Raw genomic sequence first — 16,255 nt, 5'->3', positions numbered from 1 at the left:
GTGGTCTATGACTCTCATTAGAAATAGCACTGTGTATCTTTGCATTGATGTGTGTTCCTTTTGTACATGGCTTGAAAAAGACCCTATGTGGCTGATATGTCAGTTTTTTATCCTGTATATGCTGTGACAAAATAAAGAATACTTTTTTAAGAAGAACATCTCATGCCTTGGATATCTCTAATTCATTGATTTGGCAATAATGTGGGGAGAGGCACCAAGTCTGCCTTGAAGTGGTGCCCTGGACAGCATAATTTTGACCATCTATTCGCTTTGTGCCCATCTCTACCTAATCTTCATTCATTTTTAATTCTGTCTATATAGAAGCCAGAGGAGAGTGAAGACAGATAAAAAAAAAATAGGTGGGAAAGTGCTTTGAACTGATTGACAACGCAAAGGATGCAGCAAATGGCTGTGCTTGGTTTGAACAGTCATTTTGTGCTGACAGATGCCATTTTAAATGGATATTTCAAATTTTAAAATATCAAATAATCTCAAAAGCTAAAATATCATATTCTTAAATGCTTACCTGTGATCCTGCAAGATTATTGCTGTAGTATTCCGCTGGCATTATATTCTCGACAATATCAACTAAACAATAAAATGCACTCTCCTCATCTTCCAGGACTAATAGTGCCAAGGCGGCTAACCTACATGAAAATAGAAACTATAGGTTTAACAAGGACAGTGATTATTATATTAATTTGTTCAGTTCTAGTGTAATGAAGAATGAAAACACATTTTAAAGAGCAACCTGCAACATTTTTTTTCCTGAGAATACAGTTGCACTGCAAAAATATAGGGCTTTGTTTATAGTCTAACTACAGAGACTCATAGTTCTGCAGAAATGCAAAATGAATGAAAAACAAAAAAGTAAGAAAAAATAAATCAAAACTTAAAAAAAAAAAAAAAGATACTGTCAGTTTGAATAGATATGCCCCATCAAAACAATCATGTCCAATATATAAAAATAATTTCTACGAAAGGGTAGCGCAATTTAATATGTTTTCAATGGTCTGCTGCAGACGTAAAAAAACAGTAAACAATGTGAAAAATAATATATACCGTATGCATTATTTACATAGAGGTAAAGAGAAAAATAGATATTAGATAGAAATATGTAATAGAAATAAATAATAGGAATAGATAAAATGGATAACGAGAAAAATAATATATATGCATTATTTACACAGAAGTAAAGAGATAAAAGAGGTAAAAGAAAAAGGTAAAATTCTTTGAATATGATTTGAATATCCAAACAAGAACATTTTGTAAAGCTGTATTATGAAACTCAAAAATGTGCCTGGTCAGAAGTGGGGGAACCTGGTCACAAACTGGTTAAATATATTGCAGCCAAAAAAAATGGTTGCAAAAGTGTACATCTATAAATCAACTCAATTCAGGGATAGATGTATATCAGTATTACCTTTATTATTTTAATTAGCTATTACTAGGTATTATCACCTTTATTAGTTTAGTTCCAAGAGCAAAAATCTGAAACTAGTACAAAAGAGAAAACTACTGTGATATTGTAACCTTAAAAGTTTTTTAATTTTCAACAACTACAAGTTTTTTAAGCAAAGGAGTTTAATATCTAAAGACAGGGAGTGTAGGGGAATGTAAAAAATGAGTGTAGCCTATCACAATTAATAGGTGACTTGACTGAGTGATAAGATGGCCTTATCTCTTCCTTCATAATCCCTGTGTACATAATGCTCATCTTTCATGCTATATCTATATAATCCAGTGGTTCCCTTTCCTATTTAAAAGAGGTTCTCACAATTACAGTTTATCACCTATCCAAGTGATAGTCTCTTTATTCATTGTCTAGGGGTTGACTAAAGGTACCTTTACACTGAGCAACTTTACAACGAGAACGACAGCGATCCGTGACGTTGCAGCGTCCTGGATAGCGATCTCGTTGTGTTTGACACGCAGCAGCGATCTGGATCCCGCTGTGACATCGCTGGTCGGAGCTAGAAGTCCAGAACTTTATTTGGTCGTCAGGTCGGCGTGATTCGTCATGTTTGACAGCAAAAGCAACGATGCCTGCAATGTTTTTACATGGAGCCAACAACCAGCGAGAACGATAAGTGAGTCGCCGTTACGTCACTGGATCGCTCTTGCATCATTCTGGTGTAGCCGTGTTTGACGTCTCCTAGCGACCTAAACAGCGACGCTGCTCCAATCGGCTCGTTGTCTATATCGCTACAGCGTCGCTGAGTGTGACGGTACCTTTAGACAGACGAGATTTACTTCTGGGCAGTTGTAATAGTGGAACAACTTTTTTTTTTTTTGCGGAATAATGTTTTATTACAAAGTTTCTCCACAACTTAACCATAATGAAAAGAAAAAAACAACTCTTTTAATCATGGTAATTATCATGGTGATTCAGCTAGGAAAACAGAGCAATTATACAGTCAAGCGACCATAAATCAATGGCATAGCCTTCTGTTGTGGATTCTGTTTTTGGGCTCCCTCTGGTGGTTACTGATGGTACTGGGTGACTTGTGTTTTCTGCGGTCTCTGGTGTCCACCTGTTCTATCAGGATATGGGTGTTTCCTATTTAACCTGGCTTTCTTGTCATTTCCTCGCCGGCTATCAATGTAATCAGTGTGTCTTGTTACCTCTGCTTCCCGCTTCTGTATATCTTCAGGACTAGCTAAGTTTTTGATTTTCCTGTACCACGTTTTGCTTAATTTTTGTCTTAGTCCAGCTTGCAGATATGTGATTCCTTTTTGCTGGTTGCTCTAGTGGGCTGATATTACTCCTCATGTTCCATGAGTTGGCACATGAGTTCAAGTAATTTCAGGATGGTTTTTTGTAGGGTTTTTCGCTGACGGCGCAGTTCACTTTTGTATCCTCTGCTATCTAGCTTTAGCGGGCCTCATTTTGCTGAATCTGTTTTCATAACTACGTATGTGCTTTCCTCTCATTTCACCGTCATTACATGTGGGGGGCTGCTATTTCTGTGGGGTGTTCTCTGGAGGCAAGAAAGGTCTGTGTTTCTTCTAATAGGGGAAGTTAGTCCTTCGGCTGGAGCGAGACGTCTAGGATCATCGTAGGCACGTTCCCCGGCTACAGCTAGTTGTGTGTTTAGGTTCAGGATCGCGGTCAGCTCAGTTTCCGTCACCCTAGAGCTTGTTTTGTTTTTTGTGCTTGTCCTTTTGTGATCCCCTGCCATTGGGATCATGACAGTATAGCCGGCCCAAAAAGTGTATCGTATTGGCTGAAGTAGGAGGAAAAGTAGTCTGAGGAAGTTTTTTTTTTTTTTTTCCCCCTCAGAGTTTGCTGCCTAGCATTAATTGCAGCCTGGCTGCGTCTTACCTCCTCTTAATCCTTGAATGGCTCTGACCTCAGCTGTTTATCATGGACGTCCAGAGTTTGGCTTCCAGCCTGAATAATCTTGCTGCTAAGGTTAAAAATATACAAGATTTTGTTGTACATGCTCCTATGTCTGAACCTAGAATTCCTATCCCAGAGTTTTTTTCTGGAGATAGATCTAGTTTTCTGAATTTTAGGAACAATTGCAAGTTGTTTCTTTCTTTGAAATCTCGCTCCTCTGGAGACCCTGCTCAGCAAGTCAAAATTGTTATATCTTTCCTGCGGGGTGACCCTCAGAATTGGGCATTTGCATTGGCACCAGGGGATCCTGCGTTGCTCAATGTGGATGCGTTTTTTCTGGCATTGGGTTTGCTCTATGAGGAACCTAACCTAGAGATTCAGGCTGAAAAAGCTTTATTGGCTCTCTCTCAGGGGCAAGATGAAGCAGAAATATATTGTCAGAAATTTCGGAAATGGTCGGTGCTTACTCAGTGGAATGAGTGCGCCCTGGCTGCAAGATTCAGAGATGGCCTTTCTGAGGCCATTAAAGATGTTATGGTGGGGTTCCCTGCGCCTACAGGTCTGAATGAGTCTATGACTATGGCTATTCAGATTGATCGGCGTTTACGGGAGCACAAACCTGTGCACCATTTGGCGGTGTCTTCTGAACAGGCACCTGAGACAATGCAATGTGATAGAATTCAGTCCAGAAGTGAACGGCAAAACTATAGGCGGAAAAACGGGTTGTGTTTTTATTGTGGTGATTCAGCTCATGTTATATCAGCATGCTCTAAACGCACAAAAAAGGTTGATAAGTCTGTTGCCATTAGTACTTTACAATCTAAGTTCATTCTGTCTGTGACTCTGATTTGTTCATTATCAGCCATTTCCGTCGATGCCTATGTGGATTCAGGCGCTGCCCTGAGTCTTATGGATTGGTCATTTGCCAACCGCTGTGGGTTTAGTCTGGAGCCTCTGGAAGTCCCTATTCCTTTGAAAGGAATTGACTACACCTTTGGCTATGAACAAACCTCAGTACTGGACACAAGTGACCATGCGTATGACTCCCGTTCATCAGGAGGTGATTCGCTTCCTGGTACTGTATAATTTACATGATGTCTTAGTGCTTGGTCTGCCATGGTTACAAACTCATAACCCAGTCTTGGACTGGAAAACGATGTCTGTGTTAAGCTGGGGATGTCAGGGGGTTCATGATGATGCACCTCCGATTTCTATCGCTTCATCTACTCCTTCTGAGGTTCCTGTATTTTTGTCTGATTATCAGGATGTTTTTGAGGAGTCTAAGCTCAATTCGCTTCCTCCTCACAGGGATTGCGATTGTGCTATAGATTTGATTCCTGGCAGTAAATTTCCTAAAGGACGTTTGTTCAATCTGTCAGTGCCAGAGCATACTGCTATGCGGGATTATGTTAAGGAGTCCTTGGAAAAGGGACATATCCGTCCATCTTCGTCCCCTTTGGGAGCAGGTTTTTTTTTCGTGGCCAAAAAAGATGGTTCCTTGAGGCCTTGTATAGATTACCGTCTTTTGAATAAGATTACAGTCAAATATCAGTATCCTTTGCCATTGTTGACTGATTTGTTCGCTCGCATTAAGGGGGCTAAATGGTTCACTAAGATTGATCTTCGGGTGCGTATAATCTTGTGCGGATAAAGCAGGGTGATGAGTGGAAAACCGCATTTAATACGCCTGAGGGCCATTTTGAGTATTTGGTGATGCCTTTTGGACTTTCTAATGCTCCTTCTGTCTTCCAGTCCTTTATGCACGATATTTTCCGTGAATATTTGGATAAATTTATGATTGTGTATTTGGATGATGTTTTGGTTTTTTCTGATGACTGGGAGTCCCATGTTCAGCAGGTCAGGAAGGTGTTTCAGGTCCTGCGGGCCAATTCTTTGTTTGTAAAAGGTTCAAAGTGTCTCTTTGGAGTCCAGAAGATCTCTTTTTTGGGGTATATTTTTTCCCCTTCTACTATTGAGATGGATCCCGTCAAGGTTCAGGCTATTTGTGACTGGACGCAGCCTACATCTCTTAAGAGTCTACAGAAGTTCTTGGGCTTTGCTAATTTTTATCGTCGTTTCATAACTAATTTTTCTAGTGTTGTTAAGCCTTTGACGGATTTGACTAAGAAGGGTGCTGATGTTGCTGATTGGTCTCCTGCGGCTGTGGAGGCCTTTCAGGAACTTAAGCGCCGGTTTTCTTCTGCTCCTGTGTTGCGTCAGCCAGATGTTTCGCTTCCTTTTTAGGTTGAGGTTGATGCTTCCGAGATTGGAGCGGGGGCGGTTTTGTCGCAGAGAGGCTCCGATTGCTCAGTGATGAAGCCATGTGCGTTCTTTTCTAGAAAGTTTTCGCCCACTGAGCGGAATTATGATGTTGGTAATCGGGAGCTTTTGGCCATGAAGTGGGCATTTGAGGAGTGGCGTCATTGGCTTGAGGGTGCTAGACATCGTGTGGTGGTCTTGACTGATCACAAAAATCTGATTTACCTTGAGTCTGCCAAGCGTCTGAATCCTAGACAGGCTCGTTGGTCACTGTTTTTCTCCCGTTTCGATTTTGTGGTTTCATACCTGCCAGGTTCAAAGAATGTGAAGGCGGATGCTCTTTCCAGGAGTTTTGTGCCTGACTCCCCTGGAAATTCTGAGCCCACTGGTATCCTTAGGGATGGGGTGATTTTGTCGGCTGTCTCCCCAGACTTGCGACGTGCTTTGCAGGAGTTTCAGGCGGATAAACCTGATCGTTGTCCGCCTGCAAGACTGTTTGTTCCGGATAATTGGACCAGTAGAGTCATCTCCGAGGTCCATTCTTCTGCGTTGGCAGGTCATCCTGGAATATTTGGTACTAGAGACTTGGTGGCCAGGTCTTTTTGGTGGCCTTCCTTGTCAAGGGATGTGCGTTCTTTTGTGCAGTCTTGTGAAGTTTGCGCTCGGGCTAAGCCTTGCTGTTCTCGGGCCAGTGGATTGTTGTCACCTTTGCCTATCCCGAAGAGGCCTTGGACGCACATTTCCATGGACTTTATTTCGGATCTCCCTGTCTCTCAAAAAATGTCCGTCATCTGGGTTGTGTGTGACCGCTTTTCTAAGATGGTTCATCTGGTACCCTTGCCTAAGTTACCTTCCTCCTCTGAGTTGGTCCCTCTGTTTTTTCAGAACGTGGTTCGTTTGCATGGGATTCCGGAGAACATCGTTTCTGACAGGGGATCCCAGTTTGTGTCTAGATTTTGGCGTACGTTCTGTACTAAGATGGGCATTGATTTGTCCTTTTCGTCTGCATTCCATCCTCAGACGAATGGCCAGACGGAACGAACTAATCAGACCTTGGAAACTTATTTAAGGTGTTTTGTTTCTGCTGATCAGGATGACTGGGTTACCTTTTTGCCGCTTGCCGAATTTGCCCTTAATAATCGGGCTAGTTCTGCTACCTTGGTTTCTCCTTTCTTTTGTAATTCGGGGTTTCATCCTCGTTTTTCCTCTGGTCAGGTGGAGCCTTCTGATTGTCCTGGAGTGGACATGGTGGTGGATAGGTTGCATCAGATTTGGAGTCATGTGGTGGACAATTTGAAGTTGTCCCAGGAGAGGGCTCAGCAGTTTGCTAATCGCCGTCGCCGCGTGGGTCCTCGACTTCGTGTTGGGGACTTGGTGTGGTTGTCTTCTCGTTTTGTTCCTATGAAGGTCTCTTCTCCTAAGTTCAAGCCTCGGTTCATCGGTCCCTATAGGATCTTGGAAATTCTTAACCCTGTGTCGTTTCGTTTGGATCTCCCGGCATCGTTTGCTATTCATAATGTGTTTCATCGGTCGTTGTTGCGGAGGTATGAGGTACCTGTTGTTCCTTCGCTTGAACCTCCTGCTCCGGTGCTGGTGGAGGGAGAATTGGAGTATGTTGTGGAGAAGATCTTGGATTCTCGTGTTTCCAGACGGAAACTCCAATATTTGGTCAAGTGGAAGGGTTATGGTCAGGAGGATAATTCTTGGGTGGTTGCCTCTGATGTTCATGCTGCTGATTTGGTTCGTGCATTTCATAGGGCTCATCCTGGTCGCCCTGGTGGTTCTCGTGAGGGTTCGGTGACCCCTCCTCAAGGGGGGGGTACTGTTGTGGATTCTGTTTTTGGGCTCCCTCTGGTGGTTACTGATGGTACTGGGTGACTTGTGTTTTCTGCGGTCTCTGGTGTCCACCTGTTCTATCAGGATATGGGTGTTTCCTATTTAACCTGGCTTTCTTGTCATTTCCTCGCCGGCTATCAATGTAATCAGTGTGTCTTGTTACCTCTGCTTCCCGCTTCTGTATATCTTCAGGACTAGCTAAGTTTTTGATTTTCCTGTACCACGTTTTGCTTAATTTTTGTCTTAGTCCAGCTTGCAGATATGTGATTCCTTTTTGCTGGTTGCTCTAGTGGGCTGATATTACTCCTCATGTTCCATGAGTTGGCACATGAGTTCAAGTAATTTCAGGATGGTTTTTTGTAGGGTTTTTCGCTGACCGCGCAGTTCACTTTTGTATCCTCTGCTATCTAGCTTTAGCGGGCCTCATTTTGCTGAATCTGTTTTCATAACTACGTATGTGCTTTCCTCTCATTTCACCGTCATTACATGTGGGGGGCTGCTATTTCTGTGGGGTGTTCTCTGGAGGCAAGAAAGGTCTGTGTTTCTTCTAATAGGGGAAGTTAGTCCTTCGGCTGGAGCGAGACGTCTAGGATCATCGTAGGCACGTTCCCCGGCTACAGCTAGTTGTGTGTTTAGGTTCAGGATCGCGGTCAGCTCAGTTTCCGTCACCCTAGAGCTTGTTTTGTTTTTTGTGCTTGTCCTTTTGTGATCCCCTGCCATTGGGATCATGACAGCCTTCCCAGTATCAAACTAAAAAAGATTGTTTCATTCAACCTTTGTTTAAATATTTTTGTAATTCAGTTTGTATGTGACGCATCAGCACTAAATAGTCTAAGTTGGTGAAGTGAATGGAGAAAAATAAAGGCATAAATTACATTTATGGGATAAAATAACTAAAACTTGGCATATGTATATGTATTCACCCCTTTTACTATGAAGCCCCTAAAAAATTCTGGTGCAAGCAATTCAATTTATAAGTCAGATGCTTAGTGTAAGGAAGTCCACCTGTGTGAAATTTAAGTGTCACATGGTCTGTCAATATATACACACCTCTTCTGAAAAGTCACATAGGCTGCAACACCATTAAGCAAGAGGCACCACTAACCAAACAGCACCATGAAGACCAAGGAGATCTCCAAACAAGTCAGGGACAAAGTTGTTGAGAAGTACAAGTGAGGGTTGGGTTATAAAAAATATCCCAATCTCTGATGATCCCCTGGAGCACCATCAAATCCATTATCATCAAATGGAAATAACATGGTACCACAACAAACCTGCCAAGAGGGGCCACCCACCAAAACTCTCGGCCTTGGCAAGGGGGTCATTAACCAGAGAGGCAGCACAAAAAACAAAAGGTAACCCTGAAGGAGCTGCAGAGTTCCCAAGCAGAGCCTGGAATGAAGGAAGGAAGGTGCTGTGGCCAGATGAGACCAAAATTGAACTTTTTGGCCATCAAGGTAAATGCTATGTCTGGCACTAAACCAACACAGCTCATCAAGAATACCATCCCCACAGTGAAACATGTTGGTGGCAGTATTATGCTGTGGGGATGCGTTATGGCAGCAGGGATAGGGAAAATGGTCCAAGTCGAGGAGAAGATGGGTGGTGCAAAATACAGGGATATTCTTGAGCAAAATCTGTTTCAGTCTGCCAATGATTTGAGACTGGGACTGAGCTTCACCTTCCAACGAGACAATGACCCAAAGCATACTGCTAAAGCAACACTTGCGTGGTTTAAGGGGAAATGTGTAAATATTTAGGAGTGGCCTAGTCAAAGCTCAGACCTTAATCCAACTGAAAATCTGTGGTCAGACTTGAAGATTGCGGTTCAGCAGAGGAAACAATCTAACTTGAAGGAGTTGGAGCAGTTTTGCCTTGAGAAATAGGCAAAAATCCCAGTGGCAGGATGTGGAAAGCTCAGAGACTTATCCAAAGCGACTTGCAGCTGTAATTGCCACAAAAGGAGGCTCTACAAAGTACTGACTTTAGGGGTGTGAATAGATACGCACACTGTAATTTTCAGTTATTTTGTTCTATTTGCCATTTGCATCACAATAAAAAGTAAACCAAATGTTCTCAGTTGTTGGCATGTTATTTACATGAACTGTTGCAAACCCTCAAAAAAACAAACAAACAGTGAAATTTCAGGCTGAAAGGTAGCAAGCCACTGTAGGTAGTTACTTTCCGCATACATTTTAAAAATGTATACTTCTTTAACCCCTTCATGACCCAGCCTATTTTGACCTTAAAGACCTTGCCGTTTTTTGCAATTCTGACCAGTGTCCCTTTATGAGGTAATAACTCAGGAACGCTTCAACGGATCCTAGCGGTTCTGAGATTGTTTTTTCGTGACATATTGGGCTTCATGTTAGTGGTAAATTTAGGTCAATAAATTCTGCGTTTATTTGTGATGAAAACGGAAATTTGGCGAAAATTTAGAAAATTTCGCAATTTTCACATTTTGAATTTTTATTCTGTTAAACCAGAGAGTTATGTGACACAAAATAGTTAATAAATAACATTTCCCACATGTATACTTTACATCAGCACAATTTTGGAAACAAAATTTTTTTTTGCTAGGAAGTTATAAGGGTTAAAATTTGACCAGCGATTTCTCATTTTTACAACGAAATTTACAAAACCATTTTTTTTAGGGACCACCTCACATTTGAAGTCAGTTTGAGGGGTCTATATGGCTGAAAATACCCAAAAGTGACACCATTCTAAAAACTGCACCCCTCAAGGTACTCAAAACCACATTCAAGAAGTTTATTAACCCTTCAGGTGCTTCACAGCAGCAGAAGCAACATGGAAGGAAAAAATGAACATTTAACTTTTTAGTCACAAAAATTATCTTTTAGCAACAATTTTTTTATTTTCCCAATGGTAAAAGGAGAAACTGAACCACGAAAGTTGTTGTCCAATTTGCCCTGAGTACGCTGATACCTCATATGTGGGGGTAAACCACTGTTTGGGCGCACGGCAGGGCTTGGAAGGGAAGGAGCGCCATTTGACTTTTTGAATGAAAAATTGGCTCCACTCTTTAGCGGACACCATGTCACGTTTGGAGAGCCCCCATGTGCCAAAAAATTGGAGCTCCCCCACAAGTGACCCCATTTTGGAAACTAGACGCCCCAAGGAACTTATCTAGATGCATAGTAAGCACTTTGAACCCCCAGGTGCTTCACAAATTGATCCGTAAAAATGAAAAAGTACTTTTTTTTCACAAAAAAATTCTTTTCGCCTCAATTTTTTAATTTTCACATGGGCAACAGGATAAAATGGATCCTAAAATGTGTTGGGCAATTTCTCCTGAGTACACCAATACCTCACATGTGGGGGTAAACAACTGTTTGGGCACATGGTAAGGCTCGAAAGGGAAGGAGCGCCATTTGACTTTTTAAATGAAAAATTATCTCCATCGTTAGCGGACACCATGTCGTGTTTGGAGAGACCCTGTGTGCCTAAACATTGGAGCTCCCCCACAAGTGACCGCATTTTGGAAACTAGACCCCCCAAGGATCTTATCTAGATGCCTAGTGAGCACTTTAAACCCTCAGGTGCTTCACAAATTGATCTGTAAAAATGAAAAAGTACTTTTTTTTCACAAAAAAATTATTTTCGCCTCAATTTTTTCATTTTCACATGGGCAATAGGATAAAATGGATCATAAAATTTGTTGGGCAATTTCTCCTGAGTACGACGATACCTCATATGTGGGGGTAAACCACTGTTTCGGCACTCGGCAGGGCTCGGAAGGGAAGGCGCGCCATTTGACTTTTTGAATGGAAAATTAGCTCCAATTGTTAGCGGACACCATGTCGCGTTTGGAGAGCCCCTGTGTGCCTAAACATTGGAGCTTCCCCACAAGTGACCCCATTTTGGAAACTAGACCCCCCAAGGAACTTATCTAGATGCATATTGAGCACTTTAAACCCCCAGGTGCTTCACAGAAGTTTATAACGCAGAGCCATGAAAATAAAAAATAATTTTTCTTTCCTCAAAAATGATTTTTTTAGCCTGAAATTTCCTATTTTGCCAAGGGTAATAGGAGAAATTGGACCCCAAATGTTGTTGTCCAGTTTGTCCTGAGTACGCTGATACCCCATATGTGGGGGTAAACCACTGTTTGGGCGCACGGCAGGGCTCGGAAGGGAAGGCACGCCATTTGGCTTTTTAAATGGAAAATTAGCTCCAATCATTAGCGGACACCATGTCATGTTTGGAGAGCCCCTGTGTGCCTAAACATTGGAGATCCCCCAGAAATAACCCCATTTTGGAAACTAGACCCCCAAAGGAACTAATCTAGATGTGTGGTGAGGACTTTGAACCCCCAAGTGCTTCACAGAAGTTTATAACGCAGAGCCATGAAAAAAAAAATATATATTTTCTCAAAAATGATCTTTTAGCCTGCAATTTTTTATTTTCCCAAGGGTAACAGGAGAAATTTGACCCCAAAAGTTGTTGTCCAGTTTCTCCTGAGTACGCTGATACCCCATATGTGGGGGTAAACCACTGTTTGGGCACATACCGGGGCTCGGAAGTGAAGTAGTGACGTTTTGAAATGCAGACTTTGATGGAATGCCCTGTGGGCGTCACGTTGCGTTTGCAGAGCCCCTGATGTGGCTTAACAGTAGAAACCCCCCACAAGTGACCCCATTTTGGAAACTAGACCCCGAAAGGAACTTATCTAGATGTGTGGTGAGCACTTTGAACCCCCAAGTGCTTCCAGAAGTTTATAATGCAGAGCCGTGAAAATAATAAATACGTTTTCTTTCCTCAAAAATAATTATTTAGCCCAGAATTTGTTAATTTTCCCAAGGGTAACAGGAGAAATTTGACCCCAATATTTGTTGTCCAGTTTCTCCTGAGTACGGTGATACCCCATATGTGGGCGTAAACTACTGTTTGGGCACATGCCGGGGCTCGGAATTGAAGTAGTGACGTTTTGAAATGCAGACTTTCATGGAATGCTCTGCGGGCGTCACGTTGCGTTTGCAGAGCCCCTGATGTGGCTAAACAGTAGAAACTCCCCACAAGTGACCCCATTTTGGAAACTAGACCCCGAAAGGAACTTATCTAGATGTGTGGTGAGCACTTTGAACCCCCAAGTGCTTCATAGAAGTTTATAATGCAGAACCGTGAAAATAATAAATACGTTTTCTTTCCTAAAAAATAATTATTTAGCCCAGAATTTTTTATTTTCCCAAGGGTTACAGGAGAAATTGGACCCCAAAAGTTGTTGTCCAGTTTCTCCTGAGTACGCTGATACCCCATGTGTGGAGGTAAACCACTGTTTGGGCACATGCCGGGGCTCGGAAGGGAAGTAGTGACTTTTGAAATGTAGACTTTGATGAAATGGTCTGCGGGCGTCACGTTGCGTTTGCAGAGCCCCTGGTGTGCCTAAACAGTAGAAACCCCCCACACGTGACCCCATTTTGGAAACTAGACCCCGAAAGGAACTTATCTAGATGTGTGGTGAGCACTTTGAACCCCCAAGTGCTTCATAGAAGTTTATAATGCAGAACCGTGAAAATAATAAATACGTTTTCTTTCCTCAAAAATAATTATTTAGCCCAGAATTTTTTATTTTCCCAAGGGTTACAGGAGAAATTGGATGCCAAAAGTTGTTGTCCAGTTTCTCCTGAGTACGCTGATACCCCATGTGTGGAGGTAAACCACTGTTTGGGCACACGTCGGGGCTCAGAAGGGAAGTAGTGACTTTTGAAATGCAGACTTTGATGAAATGCTCTGCGGGCGTCACGTTGCGTTTGCAGAGCCCCTGGTGTGCCTAAACAGTAGAAACCCCCCTCAAGTGACCCCATTTTAGAAACTAGACCCCCCAAGGAACTTATCTAGATATGTGGTGAGCACTTTGAACCCCCAAGTGCTTCACAGACGTTTACAACGCAGAGCCGTGAAAATAAAAAATCATTTTTCTTTCCTCAAAAATGATGTTTTAGCAAGCATTTTTTTATTTTCACAAGGGTAACAGGAGAAATTGGACCCCAGTAATTGTTGCGCAGTTTATCCTGAGTATGCTGGTACCCCATATGTGGGGGTAAACCACTGTTTGGGCACACGTCGGGGCTCGGAATTGAGGGAGCACCATTTGACTTTTTGAATACGAGATTGGCTGGAATCAATGGTGGCGCCATGTTGCGTTTGGAGACCCCTGATGTGCCTAAACAGTGGTAACCCCTCAATTCTACCTCCAACACTAACCCCCCACACCCCTAACCCTAATCCCAAATGTAGCCATAACCCTAATCACAACCCTAACCACAACCCTAATTCCAACCCTAACCCTAAGGCTATGTGCCCACGTTGCGGATTCGTGTGAGATTTTTCAGCATCATTTTTGAAAAATCCGCGGGTAAAAGGCACTGCGTTTTACCTGCGGATTTTCCGCGGATTTCCAGTGTTTTTTGTGCGGATTTCACCTGCGGATTCCTATTGAGGAACAGGTGTAAAACGCTGCGGAATCCGCACAAAGAATTGACATGCTGCGGAAAATACAACGCAGCGTTTCCGCGCGGTATTTTCCGCACCATGGGCACAGCGGATTTGGTTTTCCATGGTACTGTAAACCTGATGGAACACTGCTGCGAATCCGCAGCGGCCAATCCGCTGCGGATCCGCAGCCAAATCCGCACCGTGTGCACATAGCCTAATTCTAAAGGTATGTGCACACGCTGCAGAAAACGCTGCGAATCCGCAGCAGTTTCCCATGAGTTTACAGTTCAATGTAAACCTATGGGAAACAAAAATCGCTGTACACATGCTGCGGAAAAACTGCACGGAAACGCAGCGGTTTACATTCCGCAGCATGTCGCTTCTTTCTGCGGATTCCGCAGCGGTTTTACAACTGCTCCAATAGAAAATCGCAGTTGTAAAACCGCAGTGAAATGCGCAGAAAAAACGCGGTAAATCCACCATAAATCCGCAGCGGTTTAGCACTGCGGATTTATCAAATCCGCAACGGAAAAATCCGCAGAGGACCAGAATACGTGTGCACATACCAAAACCCTAACCCTAGCCCTAACCCTACCCCTACCCCTAACCCTACCCCTAAACCTACCCCTAGCCCTAACCCTACCCCTAACCCTATTCTAACATTAGTGGAAAAAAAAAAATTCTTTAGTTTTTTATTGTCCCTACCTATGGGGGTGACAAAGGGGGGGGGGGGGGTCATTTATTATTTTTTTTATTTTGATCACTGAGATATAATCTATCTCAGTGATCAAAATGCACTTTGGAACGAATCTGCCAGCCGGCAGATTCGGCGGGCGCACTGCGCATGCGCCCGCCATTTTGGAAGATGGCGGCGCCCAGGGAGAAGACGGACGGACCCCGGCAGGATCGGTAAGTATGATGGGGTGGAGGAGCACGGGGGGGGGGGGGATCGGAGCATGGGGGGGTGGATCGGAGCGCGGGAGGGGTGGAACGGAGCACGGGGGGGTGCACTGGAGCATCGGGGGGTGGATCGGACTGCAGGGGGGGTGGCTCGGACTGCAGGGGGGGTGGATCGGAGTGCAGGGGGGGTGGTTGGAGCACGGGGGAGGGTGATTGGAGCACGGGGGGAGCGGACAAGAGCACGGGGGGAGCGGCGCACAGGACGGAGGGGAGCCGGAACAGTGTACCCGACAGATCGGGGGGCTGGGGGGAGCGATCGGTGGGGTGGGGTGGGGGCACATTAGTGTTTCCAGCCATGGCCGATGATATTGCAGCATCGGCCATGGCTGGATTGTAATATTTCACCCGTTATAATAGGTGAAATATTACAAATCGCTCTGATTGGTAGTTTCACTTTCAACAGCCAATCAGAGCGATCGTAGCCACGGGTGGGGTGAAGCCACCCCCCCTGGGCTAAACTACCACTCCCCCTGTCCCTGCAGATTGGGTGAAATGGGAGTTAACCCTTTCACCCGATCTGCAGGGACGCGATCTTTCCATGACGCCACATAGGCGTCATGGGTCGGATTGGCACCAACTTTCATGACGCCTACATGGCGTCATGGGTCGGGAAGGGGTTAAAACACCTAATAAATCATTCAGCAGTGCTTAGTTGGCCATATATAGTAGTGACTCAACTAAGAACAGAGCAGCTCATTCCATTCATAATTCTATTAGATTCTCTGTTGCAAAATGCAGCAGAACTATCAGCTACGTATAGTTTTTGCAGACTCTACAGCAACAAAAATGATATAATGGAAGAATATATTTAAAAGATTGCTCCACTGCTTTGAGTACACAGCTTTCTACATAGCCTTCATTAAAGAGTCACTTTACTTCAGTCATTTTGATGATCAATCTTTAATATAGGTCATCAATATCAGATTAGTGGGGGTCAGACACCCAGCTCCCCAACTGATTAACTTTTTTGCAGTGTCGGCAGAGTCCAGAGGTTGAAGAGCTGAGTAGCACAGCTCTGTGATAACTCTAACTAATATAAGGAACAGAACGGCACTAGAGAGATACGGATTTCACTAAGCAGGACTAAAAGCGGACAAATCAAGTAGCAGGTGTCACAAAAGCTGTGGGTACGTGGTGCTCTGCATAAAAATATCGAAAATAGTCCACAATGCAGTCAAAAAGCAAGAAAATATGCGGCACTCACCCAATGGTAGCTGTGAAGATCGTGAGCTTTATTGGAGAAAATATATGTAAAATACGTCCATCAGGACATCAGGTATACAGGAGGGTGCGGTCTTGGAGTACGGACGACAGCCGTTTCGCACACTAAGTGCTTCGACAGGTCTGGCTGTCACAGTTGATGGAGATGTTCTATACAGCTCTGCAACTGCTAAGCCGCTG

General features: G+C 43.6%; 1 protein-coding gene across 2 annotated transcripts in view; it reads right to left on the bottom strand.

Moving 5' to 3' along the window:
• The window catches only part of TBC1D2 (TBC1 domain family member 2), a 158,678-nt gene that overhangs the window by 25,895 nt on the left and 116,528 nt on the right, over nucleotides 1-16,255 (bottom strand). For both annotated transcript variants that reach the window (XM_069741882.1, XM_069741890.1), the window contains exon 11: nucleotides 527-647. In XM_069741882.1, coding sequence (XP_069597983.1) covers nucleotides 527-647 — 121 coding nt within the window. The remainder of the gene's footprint in view (nucleotides 1-526; nucleotides 648-16,255) is intronic.

This window comes from Ranitomeya imitator, chromosome 1 (assembly GCF_032444005.1).
Source record: "Ranitomeya imitator isolate aRanImi1 chromosome 1, aRanImi1.pri, whole genome shotgun sequence".
Taxonomy (NCBI): Eukaryota; Metazoa; Chordata; class Amphibia; order Anura; family Dendrobatidae; genus Ranitomeya; species Ranitomeya imitator.
This window is presented reverse-complemented; position numbering and strand designations above follow the sequence as displayed.